The 17652-nt window shown below is 59.1% G+C and overlaps 1 protein-coding gene across 2 annotated transcripts; it reads left to right on the forward strand.

Annotated features, from left to right (window-relative positions):
• Positions 1-4113: 4113 nt before the first annotated feature.
• Positions 4114-15943, forward strand: FA2H (fatty acid 2-hydroxylase). Of its 2 annotated transcripts, none has more exons than XM_027716052.2 (7): positions 4114-4480; positions 10266-10361; positions 11894-12036; positions 12146-12252; positions 13526-13698; positions 14189-14441; positions 15092-15943. In XM_027716052.2, exons 1-7 carry the CDS (start codon positions 4208-4210, stop codon positions 15169-15171), a joined length of 1125 nt encoding a protein of 374 aa, XP_027571853.1. In that variant the 5' UTR covers positions 4114-4207; the 3' UTR covers positions 15172-15943. The 2 variants fall into 2 exon arrangements, with proteins under 2 accessions (XP_027571853.1, XP_027571854.1); XM_027716053.2 differs by lacking the exon at positions 4114-4480 and adding an exon at positions 5959-6061.
• Positions 15944-17652: the final 1709 nt, after the last annotated feature.

Raw genomic sequence — 17652 nt, forward strand, 5'->3', positions numbered from 1 at the left:
TGGCACAACAGCCTGGGAACTGCCCGTGGTTGTGAGACTCCTCTTGGGAAAGCGAAGCCGGGCGGTGTCTGAGCTGCGGGTGAACAAAACCCCACATCCTGCAGTCCGGGGAGGCCCCGGGCAGCGTCTGCCCCCGAGGGAGGCAGGCGGGGGCACTGGGGTCCTGCCCGGCGCCGTGGCAGCCCTGGGGCCGGGGTGCTCCGTGCCAGGAACTGCAGGGAGAGGGCTCCCGCCCTCCGCCTCCCTACGTGACAGCCATTCAGCTTGGAAGTATTTTCATTTCCATGCTTGAGTGCTCCCGTAGCTTGGAAGGGAAAGGAGACTTGTTATTTAAAGGTGATGAACCGACAAATCGTGGTATTTAGTGTGTTATTACAGTCCATTACGGTCTATCTCCATAGTATGTGAGCAGCCCTGAGGAGGAGCACGGCCGGCACTTCAGAGGAAGGAGGAAAAGCCCTTGTTGCCCTGGCTGGCAGTGCAGCTCTGCACAGATGGGTGGAATTTCTTTCCGGATGCTGCAGGCAGTTCTCTCACACCCTGCAGCATATCTGGTGGTTGCTTTGGGAGCTCGATGCAGGAGTGACTATTGCAAGGAAACAGGAATGGCTTATTCCCACCTGTCTGGAGCCGGGCAAAGAGAGAAATGTTGTCTTTGCTGCATTGGGCAGCAATAAATGGTCAGAAGTGGGGTGTGCTGGTGCCCTACACCAGTCCCTTCTGCACTGCTCCCCAACTGCTTGTCCCTGATCCCACCTGCTGCTTGCAATAACTTAGGAAAGTACAAAAACGTTCCCCAGTGTGGCCAAATCTCACTCTGAATTTCAGACTTTAGAGAAGGGAATCAAACAGACCCTCCAGCCGATGGACAGAGCCAAGGACCTCAGTCAGTTGTGCTGTGGGACAGGGGTGACCCATCCGTGGTTTCTGCTGGCACAAGAGCAAGGGGCATTGGATTAAACTGTCCACTTGGCACAAGAGGGCATTGGATTAAACTGCCTGCTTGGCACAAGGGGGCATTGGATTAAAGTGCCCGCTTGGCACGAGGCAGGAGCGAGCTCCTCACGCGCTGCGTAGGAAGGGCGTCAAACCACTTCCCTCAGGGCATCACCGGTGCCAAGGGTTTGCCAAGGCTCTTGCCAAGGCTCCTGGAGTGACTGGACACTGCTGGGGGGGGGAGCCTCACCCCAGTCTGGAGAGGGACCTGTGTGACCCCAGCCAGCAGCACTCTGCAGAGATGCCCCCGTGCCCCACACCTGCTCTGGCACCCTTCCTGGGCCACTGCAGGGGAGGATGCTGGGTGCGTGACACCTTTGGTCCGACACTGAGCAGCTGCTTGCCAAAACTTGCTTCAGCTGCCTGCCAAGTGCATCCCAAGGGCTGTCACCTGTGTATCCATGCTAGCTTTCCCAAGGACTGAGCTGGAAGAGAGAGAGAAAGCTCCCACGACAGCCCACGCTGTGCCCTCAAGGCCACTGTCAGCTTTTTAAACCCTTTTTGTTCTCCTACTAAGGCTGTAGTGAGCACGGTGTGCCTTCTTGTCCCCACTGAGGCTTTCCATGTGCAGAGAAGGAAGTTTAATCCCTGATGATCAGAGTTTGGCAGAGAAACGAGGAGTGATAATAGCAGAGAGGGAAAACCTTTCCCCAAGGATGCAGCACCCTGCAGTGTCTCTTGGCCTCCTCCTCCTCAGTGGCCACAGCCCCATTATCCCAGCATCAGCCCCTCCAGCCTGATCCTGCCCAAAGCCAGAGGCACATTCCTGCTGTCTCCCTTGTGCCAGCCCCAGTGTCTGTCCGTCTGTCTGGTGGGTAAACCAGTTCAGGAACTGATGAGCCAAAGCCATTTGGCTGCTCTCGTTTCAGCCAGGCTGATCAGCAGCAACTCCACTCCCTGGTGCTGCCTGTCCAAGGGACAGGCCATTGGCACAGCCCTCTTCTGCCCATTTGGAGCTGTTCTGGTGGTGTCTGCCAGCACCATCCCCCTCGCCAGTGCCACCACTGCTCAGTGCATCCCTGGTCTGCACCTGACAGGGTCCCTCTGCAGCCCCATCCTCACCACAGAGCTGGGCTCACCCACCCTGGGGACACCCCCGTCCCTTGCATGGGGGACAGAGCCCCACCACGAAGCCCAGGAGCTGTTGGCAGATGGGGAGTCAACTCTCCACGGGCCGGCTGATGTGTCCAAGCCCTGCTGCAGCACAGCTGGGGACCACAGCCCCCATGTGCTCGGGAGAGGACGGCAGTGGAGACCCAGAGGTGCCCCAGCAGCTTTGCCCCCTGTGGGCTGGCAAAGGCTGGACCCATCTCTGCCATGAACTGCAACTACCACCGAGCCCCCAGTGTGGCCCTTGGCAGCACGTGGTGCCTAAGGGACCTGGACATTCCAAAACCCAAGGTGGGGCTGGGCTGCAAGGGCAAGACCAGATGGTGGGGGCTGTGGTGGGGTCATGGGCAAAGTCCTCTCCCTCTCCCCCAGCACCCCACAAAGGGATAGCAGCCATTGTGCCTGCCCTCAGCATATTTGGGGCCTGGGGTGCCCATCTGGTTTGGGGTATGGGTGCAGTGGCCTCTGACTGAGAGCCCCAGCACATTTGGATCTTCCTCTGCCCCTCACCTTGCCCTCACACTCACCCCAAAATCCTTTATCTCTACCCAGGAACCACCCTGATGCCCCAAATGTCGGCACCAGACTGAGCTCACCCACCAGGACTGGGGCCACCTTGGCCATGGAGGGTAGGGGGGAGAGTGGGATAGCCCATCCCAGCACCTCCTTTGGGAACTCCCAGCAGCCTCTCAGGACTCCTCCACCCTCTGGCCCTTCCACCCAGCCCCCAAAGGATATTTTAGACCACTAGCCCAAAAACCCCTCCGAGGGACCCCCAATGCACTCTGGGTACCCCACAGCAGCCCCGGCCAGGAGCATGCCCACCCCAAAACCCTTCTGCTCCCATCGGGGTGCAAAATCAACCTGCCCCCCCAACGAAGGACTTTTCCCTGAGCAGGTGGCTGGGCCGTTCCGGGAGCTGGGCGGGAATGTGGAGCCGGCACCGACCGACACAGCAGGTTTTGCATCCACCTTGATTAAAGGCCTCCCTGAACACCCGGCTGTGCCTGCCAGCACCCCACAGCACCCCACAGCACCCCACAGCACCCCAAAGCCGGGAGGCTGGGGAGGTGTGATGACCCACCCTTACAGGTGGGGCCGGGGGGGCTCCTCATTCTTGGGATGGTGAACCCCACCTTAACCACCAGTTGCAGCCCGGTGTGGTTGGCAATGCCAAAATTTGCTGGCTCGTGGCCAGCCCCTGTGGTCAAGGGTGTCACCCCAAAGAAGGGCCCCTACTTCACAGGGAAGGTTTTCCAGCAAAAGGGGGCAAAAAGCTCCTTTCTTGTCATTTTTTGTGATTTATTTGAATGTGATTCTTTGGGTAGTTTGGTGCTGCTTTTTGCCCTGTCCCCTGCCCCACCAGTTAATTACAAATTTAATTAAATATTGAAATAAATCTGCAAACAGACAGAGGGGAGGATGTAGTGCCTGGTGGCAAGTGACTCGGGGGTGGGTTGGCCTCTGAGGGACCCCGGGAGGGACCCCTGGTCTCCAAGGGGGCTCTGAGCTGGGTCTGGGGTACCCCCTGCCTTGGCCACTGTGGACCTTGGAGGGGAGTTGGTACCTTGGGAAGGGTGATACCCCCAGAGTGCCCTATGCCCCCCAGTTACCACCCTGCGATGCCCCCGCAGCCCCATCTCTCCCTCAGGGATGCCCATACTCCACTTCCACCTCTGGGGCACCCCAGTACCCCCCTCAACCCATCCAAGGTTGCCCAGACCCCCCATTCCCCCACCCTGAGCGTTCCCATGGGCCCCTGAGAGACACATCCCCCTCTCCCCCCACTCCCCCATCACCCACCCGCGGGTGCCCCCGCTCCCCCCGCGGGATGCGGTATTCCCACCTCCCGGCATCGGGGCACCTGCGGCGGGGCAGGGCCTCCCCACCCACCCAAACCGCGGCCCGCCCCGTCCCCGCGGCCCAATGCGCTGCGGGGGGCGCGGCCCGGGGCGTGGCCGGGCGGGATATTCATGTATGCAGATGAGCAGGTGCGGGCAGAGCGCGGCGGGCCGGGCCGGGGCAGGACGGGCCGGGCAGCGGGACGGGCACCGGCGGCGGGACGGGCACCGGCGGCGGGACGGGCACCGGCGGCGGGGCCATGGCCACGGCCACGGCGGGGCCGCGGTCCTTCAGCGCCGCCGAGGTGCGGGCGCGCTGCGCGCAGGGCGCCTGCCTGGTCTCCTGCCACCGCCGCCTCTACGACCTGAGCGGCTTCGTGCGGCTGCACCCGGGCGGGGAGCAGCTCCTGCGGCGCCGGGCCGGCACCGACGTGAGCGCCGCGCTGGACGGGCCGCCCCACCGGCACTCGGCCAACGCCCGCCGCTGGCTGGAGCAGTACTACGTGGGGGAGATGGAGCCCGGCGACGAGCAGGTACCGCCGGCGGGGCGGGGGCTGCGCGCCGAGCGGGGACCGGGGCGGGCGCGGGCTGTGGGGAGTCCTGGGGACGGCGTGTACGGTCTCTACGGGGTGCCCAAAGTTCCGTGTCCGGGATGGACAGGGGTTATGGGGTGCCCCAGGACCCGGAACTGGCAGGTACAGAGGCTATAGGGTGCCCCATGTCCCGAACCGAGATGTGCAGGGTCTCTCTAGGGTACCCCATGTCCCGAACCGAGATGTGCAGGGTCTCTCTAGGGTACCCCATGTCCCGAACCGAGATGTGCAGGGTCTCTCTAGGGTACCCCATGTCCCGAACCGAGATGTGCAGGGTCTCTCTAGGGTGCCCCAGGTCCTGGGTCCAGCATGCATAGAGTTTTGATAGGGTGCCCCAGCTCTGTGCTCTGTGGGACCTGAGCTGTGCAGGGTCAGTAGGGCATCCAAGGTCCAGGTTTCTCAGAGTCTGAGCTGTTCAAGAGGCTGTATAGAGTTTGGGGTGTACAGGGCATGGAGTTTTTGGGGTGTATGTGGTGTATAGCATGTATAGTGCATCCAGGTCTGAGCTGTATGAGACATGGTGTGTGTTGGGTCTGAGCAGCATGGAACCCTTAGGACCGGGCCCTGTAGGGTCTGGGGTGAACAGCGTGTGAAGGGTGAAGGGGACAGGGGGTGTTTGAGGCTCCCAAGGTCCTGCATGGGTGGTGCCTGAGGTGTACAGGGTACCAAGGTCCCAAGTGCATGGGACACACTGGCTCCCAGGAGGCCTGAGGGGGACCCCAAGGCACACAGAGCCCAGGCCCCTCAGGGCCCATGACAGACCATGTGCCAAGTGCACAGAGCCTGGTAGCTACAGGGTCCCACTCCATGGCCACACACCTCCCTGTAGGGAGATAGGGCTGATGGGTGATCCTTGGGTGCCAGCATGGCATAGAAGGTTTGGGGTCTTTGGAGGGTTGCAGGAGATGGAGCTCAGTGTCAGTTTTAGCAGTGTGGCACGAGATGGGCAATGGGGCAGGACACCCTTTCTGACTGTCAGCACTTGACCAGGGACCACTGGTGGGCTTGCTGGTGGTGAGCAGCCAGTGCTGGGAAGAGGAGCCCAGCCGCCTCCCTAACCGCCTGGCATGGGGCATGGGTGGCTGTGACACAGCTCTGTCCCCACTGTGCCAGCCCCGGGCTGCCCAGGCAGGAAGGAAAGTGCCCTGGGCAAGTGCCACCATGTGGCATTGGGCACTACCCCCCAACTACTGACCCTCCCAGCACACCGTGGGCAGGATGCTGAGCAGCGGGGCCAGCCCAGCCCCCTTTGCCAGCCCAGCGGCCGCGTTCCCCTCTCGGCATCCCGGCAAGGTCGGTGACCGCTCGGTCCCTCCGGCCGGTTGTTTGCGCTCGCTGGTTGTTCTCCCCGTGGCGCAGCCTCGGCCCCAGCGCCACAGACAGGGCTTTGTTTCAGCCTCAGCGCAATGCCTGCACTTTCTCCAGATGGATCCTGGCGACGGCACCTCCTCTGTTGGGACACTCGCGGAGCCGCCGCCTCCTCGCAGGCGTGACGATCCCAGCGGGTTGGGGCGAAGGAAGGTACCGGACAAACGGGTTCTCGCGCCGAGGGGAGCTGCCACCATCGCAATGCAAATACATGGCGTGATAACACCGGGGAGCAGGGAGATCACACACTGCCTGCTGCCACATCAACCACCCCAGGGTTGTCACACTGAGGGCGAGGTTTAGAACTGCCTGCTGCATGGTGGGGCTGCGTCCGGCACGGAACTGATGTGTGAGCTGCTCTGCCCAACCTGCCGCCCTCCAAAAATCCCCGGTGGGTGGGAGTCGATGGCCTCAGTGGTACTTGGTTTGTGGTTTGGCTGCTTTGGGGCACACGTACCCCAAACAGCTCTTTGCAGGAGGTGCTGCATCGCCCCAGTTTGGCTGTGGGTCCCCATAGCTTTGCCAGTGCCTCTCCTCACCTGCTGGAAGTCCCAGGGCTCCATCATTCCCATGCTGAGGGATGCAGGTTGCTGCAGTCCCACAAGCATCCAGCATCTTCTCCTTGCTTTCCCCAGGGATTTTCAGGGTTTTGGAGAGGGAGGGGAAAAAATGTGTTAATGGAGGAAAGGCAAAGAAGATAAGATCCAGCCTTCATCCCGCTGGCCTCTCCACACCCCTTTCTGTGGCTCTTGAGAGTCTGGCTGTCTCCTTCAGATACAGGTCCCTCTTCTGCGTCACCCAGACCCATTTGGCTAAGGACAAATTAACCCCCAAATGTTTTATCTATGCAAGCAGGACATACAGGGGAGATCAAAGCGAGAAGTGATAATTACCCGAACTAGACAGGATTTTAACAGCCTCGCTAGGAGGAAACTGGATCATCTAATTACCCCTCCAATTTAAGCAATGAGAGACTTTTCATTGCAGCCTCTTTGGGGTGCATGACATGGCCGTGAGTCAGAGCAAACCCTCTATCCCTCTTGGAATTAGTGTCCTCCTCTTTCTCCTGTCCACATCACTGTGTGTCAGGCTCGCCCTGGCTTTCTATCCCAGCCTGAGCACGCTTGGATGTGGGCCAGACACCCAGGGCACCTCTTTGGAGGTGATGTAAGAAGAAGTGGCTTTTAATATTATTACTATGATTAGAAGGAGTTATAGTCCTGCTGCACCCAGTGTTTAATTGGCTGAGACATAGCCTCGTGGGGCTCTGCCAGCTGCTGCCCAGGGACCATGATGCTGGTGGGATGGTGGTGCCACTGAGGGTGGGGACCTCACTTGGGCTCTCTATGCCTCATGGGGTGTCCTCAAGCTATGTGCCTGTACCTGCAATGCCAACAGAGCTTGTCCCATGTGGACACCAGCAAACTGAGGTGCCGAGGAGTGCGGGGAAGGTGCTGGAGGCTCTGGAGTGATGCAGAGGCATGGCAGGGCTCCTGTGGGGTTTGACTCACTGGGCAAATGGGCACAGGTGGAAAAACTGGGGCCAGGTTTTTGGCAGAGCAGCTGTCTGCAGGCAGCATCACCCTGCCTGGGCCAGGGAGAGGCTTCAGTTCTCCTCCTGCATCCCAGGAACACCGAACACTGCAGAACACCCCTCCTGTTTGTACCTGCTCACATCACAGCTGGATTTTGTTCTCCTTTCAATGCCCCAAGCCTTGATGCAGGGCAGCACTGGGATGACATAGCCAGCACTCTCCAGCTGCTGCAGGGCCAGTGCTGAGCTCCCCACCTGATCCATGCAGGGCAGCTGGATGCTCCCAGGCGGGTGCTGGGTCACCCGGTCACTGGATCGTGTGACCAGTGACACTCTGGGTGTTTGGCCTCATTGCCACCAGCAGGAGAGTCGGCACCTTGCTGGGGCTGCCACTCACTTGGGGTGGTGGCACTTCATAGGTGTTGACTTTCCCTTCCTTACATCAGGCCTCTTGCACATCTTCCCTGGCAAGACCTGTTTTCCTGGGTCCAACTCGGATGCATTTCCATCACCCACACGTGACAGCAGAGCTCAGCTCTGGCAGAGCCCTTCAGTGTCTTTCCAACCCACCTCCTGTTTGGAGAAGGATGGGCAGAAGCCCGAGCACTGGCCCAGAGCTGGTGGGGCTTGATCCCTGTGGGGCCCCTTCACGCCTGGGGCAGGCAGGAGCATGTCACAGCTCCGGGGAGCCACGCCGGGGCATGGCTTGGCTTGCATCCTGGTTGCGCCACAGCTACCGGTCCTGCCTTTGACAGCCCCGGGGCGAGCAAGAGGAGAGCCCTCCCCTGCTCCCCAGCTGAGGAAGAGGAGGAGGAGGTGACTCAGGGATGGCAGGGAGCTGCTGTAGCATGCAGGGACAATGGCATCTCACTGGTGACACCCAATCCAGGCGCCAGTGTCAAGGTGGAATATGAGCCCTCCGTCCGCGTCCCTGACCTGGCAGGACAGGGAAGCCTCCAGCCATGACATGGTGCTCAGGCATCCATGGGCAGGGGAACTGGAGGCGTGTGAACACTTCGGAAAAGGGAGGAGAGGTGTTGGGTGTTGCATCAGCTGGGCTTTCTTAAGCATCCTTCCTGCTACTGGCTAGGCTGTGGTGCAAGCACGGAGGTGGAAAGCACCAGCTCATTTCTCAGGGCATGGATAAACTGAGCCGTTTCTCTTTCTTGAAGCTGAATTTTCTTCCAAAACACCTGCAGGGCAGAGGCAAAACTGTAACTTTACCATGCTTGCCTGGATTTTAAGGCATCCCACCTGCCTCAGGCTTTTGGGATGTCTGGCTGAAGGACAGAGTGTGCAATGCTGAAAATAGCAGTGGGAACCCCTTGCAGAGGGAGGTGTGGTGATCCACGGCATCAGCTCTCATTGGCACTGCCTGCAGTAAAACTGATGCCAGCAGGATTCCAACCTGGAAATATTGGCTGGAAATATCCCCTGTCCTTCCCTGCCTGCTGCCCCAGGTGAGGGACTGATTCAGAGCTGCGTAATGCAGCTCCTGTACCAGCAGAATGAGGCTTGAAATCCAGCTAGCCCAGGAAATGGAGTGGGAGCACAGCTGGCAAGGAGTGCCTGCTGTTGGCAAACAGTGCCTGAGCCCTGCCTCGGTGTCACCAACACGGCACAGAATAAAGTCCTGACCACCCCAGAGAGGTTCTCCTGCTTTCTGTCTCCTGCAGCTGCCAGGGTGGGTATTCCCATGAATATGATGACATTGCATCCCTCTCGGAGCAGTGAGGAGTTGGGAGAAAACCCTTCCTCTCTGGCAGTGGCACAGCTGGAAGTCCTGTTGGGCACGGCTGTGCTGCGGCCGCCGGGCCACGCCGTACCCTGCTCCAGGTTAATGGGTAACTTAAGGTGACAAAGCGGGAGAAAAGGCATGTTTGGCACGTCCTGCACAGGGAGCTGGCGCTGCTGCCGGGGGGCACGGCTGGCTTGGGGTTTGCATGGGCACGCTGCAACCTCACCAAGCCCCCCACCAGCGGCGCGGCCGGCGCCGGAGCTGGCATGACCACGGGAGGGAGGCCGGTGCTGGCAGCCGGCGACGCGTTTGCTTCCAAGCACCACACAAGTCAGGTTTCTCCTGTTCCTCAGCCAGCCCTGGCAGTGGGACCACAGATGGGTCTTCATCCCGCTGTCACTGCACTGGTGCGTCCCCTGTGCCTCGGTGTGCCCTTCCGAGCCAAAACCAACCCCCACTCCCCATATTCCATAGCCCATGGCAAAGGCACCTGGCCCAGTGTCGCCCTGTGAAGGGCACTTTGCCTTTTTCCCTGGGATGAACTCCCTCCTTCTGTGCTTCAACCTGTGCCTGGAGTCAGGGTGGTGGCACCAGCTCCCCTGCTCTGGCAGCCCAGCTTCCTTGGAGAACAAAACACCGAGCTGGGCTTTTGCTGGAGAGCAGGGGAGGAGGGAGCACTAACCTGGCAATACCCCTCACTTTCCTGGCAGTGGGAAGGTGAGCACTGCCTGTTTGCAGGGGGAAATGCTGGCCAAGGGGTTTCTGTGTTGCCACCCTGAAGCACCAGTGCCGTCCTGGCAGCTGACGGGGTGTTCCAAACTCCAGGCTTGGCAGAAGGTTTCCAAAAAAGCCCCAAGCACGCGATGCTTGGTGCACGGTCTGAAGGGCAGTGCAGCTTGCTGGCAGCTACTTCCCTCAGGAACCTGCTCTGCAGGAACTGACTGACTGAAATTCATCAGATTTTTCCCCATATTTATTTAGCTGGCAGGCACGAGCTCTCTCTGCCCGTGCCCCTGGGTGCCATCACTGTCCCAAACTGTGTCTGCCGCTGATGCTTCACCACAGGGTTTTCCTTCTCTTTTCAGAGCCTCTCTGAAACAGTGGATGAGAAGGTGGTGGATGCTGCAGCCCAGATCCCAGAGCAGACAGACCTTTGCTACAAAACAGTGGATGTGGAAAAGGTAAGAGCCCTGGGGTTCCTCTGGCTGTTTGTCTGAGTGCTCCCAGGAAACACCAGGTCTCCTCTTCCCTGCACGAGCTCTGGCTTTCTGCTGATCTCTGGGATGGGAGGGATGGCAGGAGGGAGCTGAGTTGATCCAACTGCTTCTGCCCTTTCTCCTGGTGCAGATGGCATTATTGCTCATGCTTTATTGCACAGGTGTGGCTGCACTGGGAGGCTCCCATTGCAGCAACAGGGGAGAGATGGCTTTCTCTGACAGCAGCTGTGCCCTTCCAGTGGGATATGTAGCCAAGCCACACCTTGCTTGCTTTACTTCTTTTTTTTTTCATGCTTTATTTATTTTTTTTTCTCGCTTTATTTATTTTATTTTTTTTTCCTTTGTTTAAGCTCCAGTAATGAGCACTAAGGGATTCCCCAGCCTGGGCAGGGTGATCCCCATGTGCACAGGGTGCTCCCTGACCTGCCAGCTCCTCTCTGAGCACGCCACAGCAGTGGGGATTTGTCCCCCAGGTGCCTTTGGCTGTCCCTGCCCTCCATGGCACCATCTGGCCACCGTGCCTTGCATGGTCCCAGCTTGTCAATGAGCGTGCTTTTGTCTTGCAGAAGGGGTTTTTTGAGCAGGAGAACCTTTCACCACCCCATAATAATATTTTATCACTTTAAAACTGCCTTTAAAACTGAATGTGTCATCCCCAAGTGACCTGGAATGCCCCGACCTGAGCCATCCCCACCAGCAGCACAGGTTGCTGTGCCGGTGCCGTGCGGCACCAGCGGCCCAAGGGGAGCTGCCAGATCAGGCGAGCGCGGTTTCAGTCCCGGGGCAGGGGCGGGACCGAGACTCCACCTTATCTGGCCGGGCCGGCGGCAGACGCGGCCGGGGCTGCCGAGCAGTGGCAGAGGCGGTGCTGCCGGTTCCATCTCCCCATTTCCATCCCGTGCTGCAATGCTGCACACACGGGTTCCTTCTTGCTCTTGCAGACCCCTGAGTGCAGCCATGCACAGCAGCAGCACTGGAGTCTGTATTCCCATCTTGTATCCCTGCTCCCTATCCCCTTCCACTTCATTCCTCGCCGCTGGAGTGCCCAAAGAGCTGCCACCTCCTGCATCCTCTCCACAAGGAGAAAAGTCCTTGGCAATGCCATGGGGATGGGATCCACGTGCCACCAGTGGTACTCTACTGGGACGTATCACTGCTTGCTATCTAATCTTGGCAGCTCAAGGGGCAAAGAGCCTCAGTTATCAGGGCCTGGTGCTGAGCCAGGTCTGGGTAAGCCACCTTCACCTTGAACCAGCGGCAGGTGCCCGGTGGCACGGGGTGAGCTCAGCCCTGCACTCCTGGGTACGTGGGGCTGATGCGTGTCTGGCTGCTCGTGGGCAGCTCAGGGCACCTTGGAATGAGGAGCAACTGCCTGTGGGGCACAGAAAGGGGTTTGCAGCCCAAAATCCCGCAGCTGAGGCTCAGCTTTGTGCCTGATACTGGGGTGGTGTGTGGGTCCCACTGTGGGTACCAATAACCACTGTCTACGCCCTTAGGACCTGGTAGACTGGCAGAAGCCCCTGCTGTGGCAGGTGGGCTACTTAGGGGAGAAGTACGACGAGTGGGTGCACCAGCCCGTGGATCGGCCCATCCGCCTCTTCCACTCGGACATCCTTGAGTCCCTCTCCAAGACAGCGTGGTGAGCTCCTGGGGTCTGCACCGTGCCCCGGCCGGTGCTTCCACAGGGGGGAGGGAATGACTTGCCAGCCAGTGGGATGCTCCCTCTGACATCTCCCTCGACCCCGCAGGTACGTGGTGTTCCTGGTGTGGACGCCCGTGGTGCTCTATCTCAGCTGGTTCAGCTACACCTCCCTCGCTCAGGGCAACACCAGGCTCTTCTCCTCCTTCACCACAGGTACGAGCAGCAGCAAAGCCTTTGGGCTTCATTTACTGTCCCCACTCTGGGTCCAGGGGCAGGACAGCCCTGGGTGGGGGGAGACCTCTGCATCCCCTCCTGTCCCCTTTCCATGCATGCTCACCACAAGCCGCACGCAGGAGTGAGCACCTGTCCCTGCAGCACCGGCACGGCCCCTGCATGAAGCCACTTCAGCTCGCCCACCTCCCTCCCCTCCTCTTGCCCCAAGATTTGGTCCCTCCGGGGGATCCATAGAGGCACGGAGCCCGCTGACCCGGGCTGCAGCCCGCTCTCTCTTGCCTCCCTTCCCTCCGTCCCCAAAACCGAGCCCGCCAGCGCTGGGGTTTGTTCCAAGCCCCGACGCCCACCCCGGGCGGTGGCTGAATGCCGGCGTGGCGGGCGAACAAACCCGGCTCTCAGCGCCGCCGGCATCGCACAGTGCGGGGCTTGTTTGCCCGAAGCGCCTGCCCCTGAATCTCCCACTGTCTGCTCCCCCGGGAATAACAAGCGTGGCCGGGGCAGGCTGTCTTCTTTGTTGTCTTTTTTTTTTTTTTTTTTTTTTCGCTGGGTTTTTTTTTTTTTTTTTTTTTTTTTTTTTTTTTTTGCAAGGTGCCACCCAGTGCCAGCTGTGCCCGGCTGGGGGAGGGGGAATTGCCTGCTGCACTGGCACCCCCTGCTCCTTGGTGCCAAGCACCTTGCTGGCATTCAGGTTTTGGGGGTTTTTTACTAAAAATAAGCAGGTTTGGGGAAGAATCTTAATTTTGCTAGAGAGGAGGCAGGGCTGGCAGCCAGACCTGAAAGAAGGAGGTGGCTGAAAAATGCTCTGCGGGGGAAACTGCCCAACAAACCTATTCTTTTTGCCCAAAAAAAAAGAAACCCCAACACCAACAACACTGTTTTACTGTCACAAGTGCTGCCTGTGCACATAAGGTCCCTCCTGCCTTGTTCTGGTGGGCGAAGCAGCTTTGTAAGGTTGGGGCAGTCCCTGCAGTGCATGTCCAAGCCCTCGTTGGCATCTGGGATACAGGAGACCCCCCTCACTGGCTCCTTGTGGTAGTGAAAAGCCAACTGTTTCTGAAAATTAGTGGGAATCAGAGGAAAACATGGTTTAGGAGCAGTGCTTGGGCAGGTAGCTCCCTGGAGAAGCTCAGGGCAGGAGGTGGATGAGAGGTGGGAGGGAGGGAGAGCTGAGCTTCACCTGGATATACCAGTGGGAGGCTGGTGATGGATAAGAGCACCCGCCCTGCTGACCGCTGCATGTCTCGTTGTGTAGAGTACTCCATCCCTGTCCACAAATACTACTTCCCCTTCATCTTCCTCCTGGGGATGTTCCTGTGGTCCCTGCTAGAGTACCTCATCCATCGCTTTGTCTTCCACATGAAGCCACCTGCTAGTAACTACTATCTCATCACCTTGCATTTCTTGCTGCATGGGCAGCATCACAAGGTGAGTCGCGGCTCCCGCCCCCGCTGGCGCCCGCTGGGCTGTGGGAATGGTGGCCTTTGCTCCGGTGGAGCCTGTTTCTGCATGGCCTTTGCCCAGGCAGAGCCTGTTTGTGACTGTTCTCTGTGACTGGTGGCATCCAAGCAGGGCCCTTACCCAATACCAGTGAGGGCTGCAAGACAGGCTTGGAGAAGCTGGAGTTAAATTTGCAAGCTCCAGCTGGGCAAGGGGGAACACCAAAAAAGCCACGGCTCCCTCTAGCTTTGCTGGAGGAAATGTCCCTGTGGAGCCTGGGGACCTGCAGTTAAAGCCACCACCCGCCTGGCCATCTTGGCGTGCATGGGGGGCTGCTCTTGCCACTGGGTATGTCCTTGGGGAGGATTTTTGGTGTTGGCTTCTCCCAGATGGGCTTCCCCAATGCTTGGCAGGGATGTTCTGAGGCAGGGAGGGTGAGCCAGGAGCTGCCCGTCCCACCGTCCCTCTCCGCTTCCAGTCTCCCTTCGACAGCTCCCGCCTGGTCTTCCCTCCCGTGCCGGCCTCGCTGGTGATCGGCTTCTTCTACGGCGTCCTGCGGCTCCTGCTGCCCGAGGTGCTGGGGCTCTCCGTGTTCGTCGGGGGGCTCTGCGGCTACGTCATCTACGACATGATGCACTATTACCTCCACTACGGCTCGCCCAGAAAAGGCACCTACCTGTATGGCCTGAAGGCTTATCACGTCAAGCACCACTTTGAGCACCAAAGATCAGGTAGCGCCCTGTCCCCGCCCTGTGCGTGCCGGCAGGGGCGGGGGCTGTCAAAGCCCGGTCTACCCGCACGTGTGCCACTAACGCTCCAAAATATTTGGTCTTTGGGATTTGGGATTGGGAAGGTCAAGCACCGTGCTGCTGGGGAAGCAGTGTGTGAGGTGCTGCAGCCCATGGGGCACATTTCTCGGCCCCCAGGTTGAGGAGGGGGAGCCAGAGTGGTACAGGGTGAAGGCAGCAGCCTGTGGGTATTAATGCCACTGGGGATGCCAGGGTGGAGGCCAAGCCTTCATGGAGCTGGGGTGTGGGTGCCTGTCCCATCCTGGGGCAGCATCTCTTCCTGCCAGGAGGCAGGGTGAGGCCCTGGGCTTCCCCAGACCCGCCCCAAACCTTTCCCAGCCTGGCGCTTGCTCAACCTGCCCTTTGCCCGGTTTCCTAGGAGAAAACGCCCCATCCAGATAAGCTATCATCCATGGGCCTGGTGGCATGGCCCAGCCGGCTCCTGCTCCCTCTGCTCTTCCTCCTTGCCCTCTCCCTGCCTTCCTCCCTCCTCAAAACACAGACACTCCTCCCTCACCGGTTAACACAGAGCCCTTGCAACACCCTGGCCATGGTGGTGCCATGGGCTGAGCACTCTCTCCCCTTGCCCACAGGCTTTGGCATCAGCACACGCTTCTGGGATTACCCCTTCCGGACACTCATCCCCGAGGAGACCTTCAAGAAAGAGGACTGACAGCCCCAGCACGGTGCCTGGCTCCCAGCTCCGTCCCCCCTGGGCTGGGGCCGGTGTCCCTCCCCAGCCCTCGGCAAGGCCAGCTGGTCCCTGCCCCCTTCCTGGGGCTGTGCCACAGCAGTGGCTCCACACTGGACCATCCTCCCAGAGTGCTGTGGTCCAGCTGTGGCACGGCCAAGGGGATGGGGGACTGAGGGTGTGAAGAGGAAGAGGTTCTGGGGCCCCTTGGGGGGCTCCTGCCCCTCCCTTGGTGCCCTCCCGCTCCAGGCCATGGATGCACAGGCAGATCTGCTGCCTGAGAGATGAAGTGCCTGGTGCTGTCCTCTGTCCTCTGCCCTGGCCCCTGAGGCCCCTGTTCCTCTCAGAGTGCTCTCCCTCTCCAGGGCTGCAGTTAACCCCATCCCCTAACTCCTTCCGAGGGGATTCTGTATCCTGGGTCCTTCTCCCGGCCCGATCTCAGCACAGGGTTTTCTTGACCTGCAGCCCTTTTTGGGGGTCCTGCAGGTCTGGATTGTGCCTTTTTCTAACCAGTGCACCCGTATCTCTCTGCCAGATTTATCAAGTTCATGGTTTTTGTAGACATTGGCTACTTGAAACTCAAACTCCAATGAACAGAATTACTACGAGATGCCTTTTTTTGCTGATCCTGTGATTTTATTTTTTATTATTTTTTCCCTAATGTTTACTGCGGATATTTAAAGGTTTGGAATAAATTTATATGTAAAACTTAGACACTACAATTGTAAATAAACTGTATATTTTGAAAAATAAAGCCTTTTAGAAGAGTCTGACAAATATATCCCCAGGGGCTACTCCCATGTTCTCCCGCCCTTGGTGCATCCCTTTCCAGGTGCTGATGGCCCTCAGTGCCACTTTTCTTGGCTCCCCTCATCAGCCACAGTGAGGGAGGAGCTTTACAAGGAGCATCAGCAACGAACTCCTGTGACCCCAGACTCGGGTAAGCAGAAGCTGGCTGAAGTTACCGCTCACTTCCCTGAAATTGGGCAAGAGTGCTTCCTAAAATCAGCCTGGCCCTCTGACGAACCCACATGCAAAACTTCCTGTGCTCCCAGCAGAGGTCAAGCGCTATTTCCAGCACTGGTGCCCACAGCCCCCTTCCTTTGGTGCTGGGGGGTCCTGGGGCTGCAGGGGTAGGGAAGGGAGCTCAGAGGACCAGCACCCCTCGTTTGGGACGGGTGTGCTCCAGAGGGTCTCACTGCAGGTGTGAAGGAAGCTCAGCAGGACACAGAGCCCCTGTTGTGGGTGTTACAGTGCCCTGGGCAAGCCTTCTCACAGCTGACAGCACAGCAGAAGGGGTTGGGGTGCTCAAAATAGCAGCAAGCATCGATATGAGGGGCACAGCCTCCCCACCTCTTCCTCCAAACATACTTCCCATGGGCAATTCCTTCTTCCACCAGGCAAAACCCAGCACAGGGGCCTCCGGCCGCTGGGGATACCCCAGGCAGCTTTCTGGGAGCAGGGGGTTGTCCCCGTGTGGGAAGCTGCAGGGGGTTGCACAATGTCCCTTCCGCTGCGTGGCAGCAGTGGCGGGGAGAGCACCCTATAAAATCCTTCTCCTCCTGCTGTGCCTCTCCAGTCTGTGGAGGCAGCCAAAGCAGAGACCAGTGGAGCAGGACCAGGTAACAGCTCATTTCTTCCTCGGGGACTGGGCTGGAAAGAGGACGGGGGAGTGGAGCTGGTTTCTGGGTGTGTTCCCATCTTGTTTCCCGCCGGTAGCGCCTGGCACCCCTCTCTTAGCCCTGGCTGCATCAGTGGTGTGGGTGGCTGCTGATAATTTCCCTGCAACAGGGGTGGTTTTTTGTCTCTGCTGCCTGGATGTGGGCTGGGGAGCAGGGACCATCCCTGCGGGGATGTTGAGAGCACAGGAAGAGTTTGATTTAAAATCTTAAGTGGGAAATACAGGGCTACAGGGAGAAAATATGGAGAAGCTGGGGATGCTGGGTGCAAGCTTTCATTAGATGGGTGACAACAGAGGGAGATGTTGGGTAGAAATGAAAATGGATCTTTATGGTCAATGATGTAGGCTCTGTGGGCAGGATCCCAGGGTGATGCAGGGCCGGAGCCTGGGAGTGCTGCCCTGGGAATGCTCCTTGGGTCACTGCTGACCTCACTCCTCTGGGTGTAAGCTCTCTGGGATGGCTCACCCTAAATTAACGTACCTAAATCAAGCTAAAATCTGCTAGTGCAGAGCGAGGTGTGCCCCTCCTGCTGGTACCCGTGTCTCTGTGTGTGCCCGCTCTGGTCTGTACGGGCAGCCGTGGTGCCAGGCCAAGCAGAGGCAGCAAAGCTGGAGGAGGTGTAAGGGGCTATGGGGGACCTCGAGGGTGGTGTCCCATATCAGGGCTGTTCCTTAGGGTGGAAGGCGTGGAAGAGCTGCATCCAGCTAACCTCCGAGCAGCACCTGAGGCTCACCTTCAGCAGACGCTCCCAGCCCACATCCCCACGTTCCCAGGGGCCAAG

Source organism: Pipra filicauda, unplaced genomic scaffold, assembly GCF_003945595.2.
Source record: "Pipra filicauda isolate LSUMZ 115617 unplaced genomic scaffold, ASM394559v2 scaffold205_size1947385_pilon, whole genome shotgun sequence".
Classification (NCBI taxonomy): Eukaryota; Metazoa; Chordata; class Aves; order Passeriformes; family Pipridae; genus Pipra; species Pipra filicauda.

Coding starts and splice junctions, on each gene's coding strand:
- FA2H (XM_027716052.2), top strand. CDS start 4,208: ATGGCCACGGCCACGGCGGGGCCGCGGTCCTTCAGCGCCGCCGAGGTG. Junction 4,481..10,265: donor TGGAGCCCGGCGACGAGCAG/GTACCGCCGGCG, acceptor TTCTCTTTTCAG/AGCCTCTCTGAAACAGTGGA. Junction 14,442..15,091: donor CTTTGAGCACCAAAGATCAG/GTAGCGCCCTGT, acceptor CCTTGCCCACAG/GCTTTGGCATCAGCACACGC.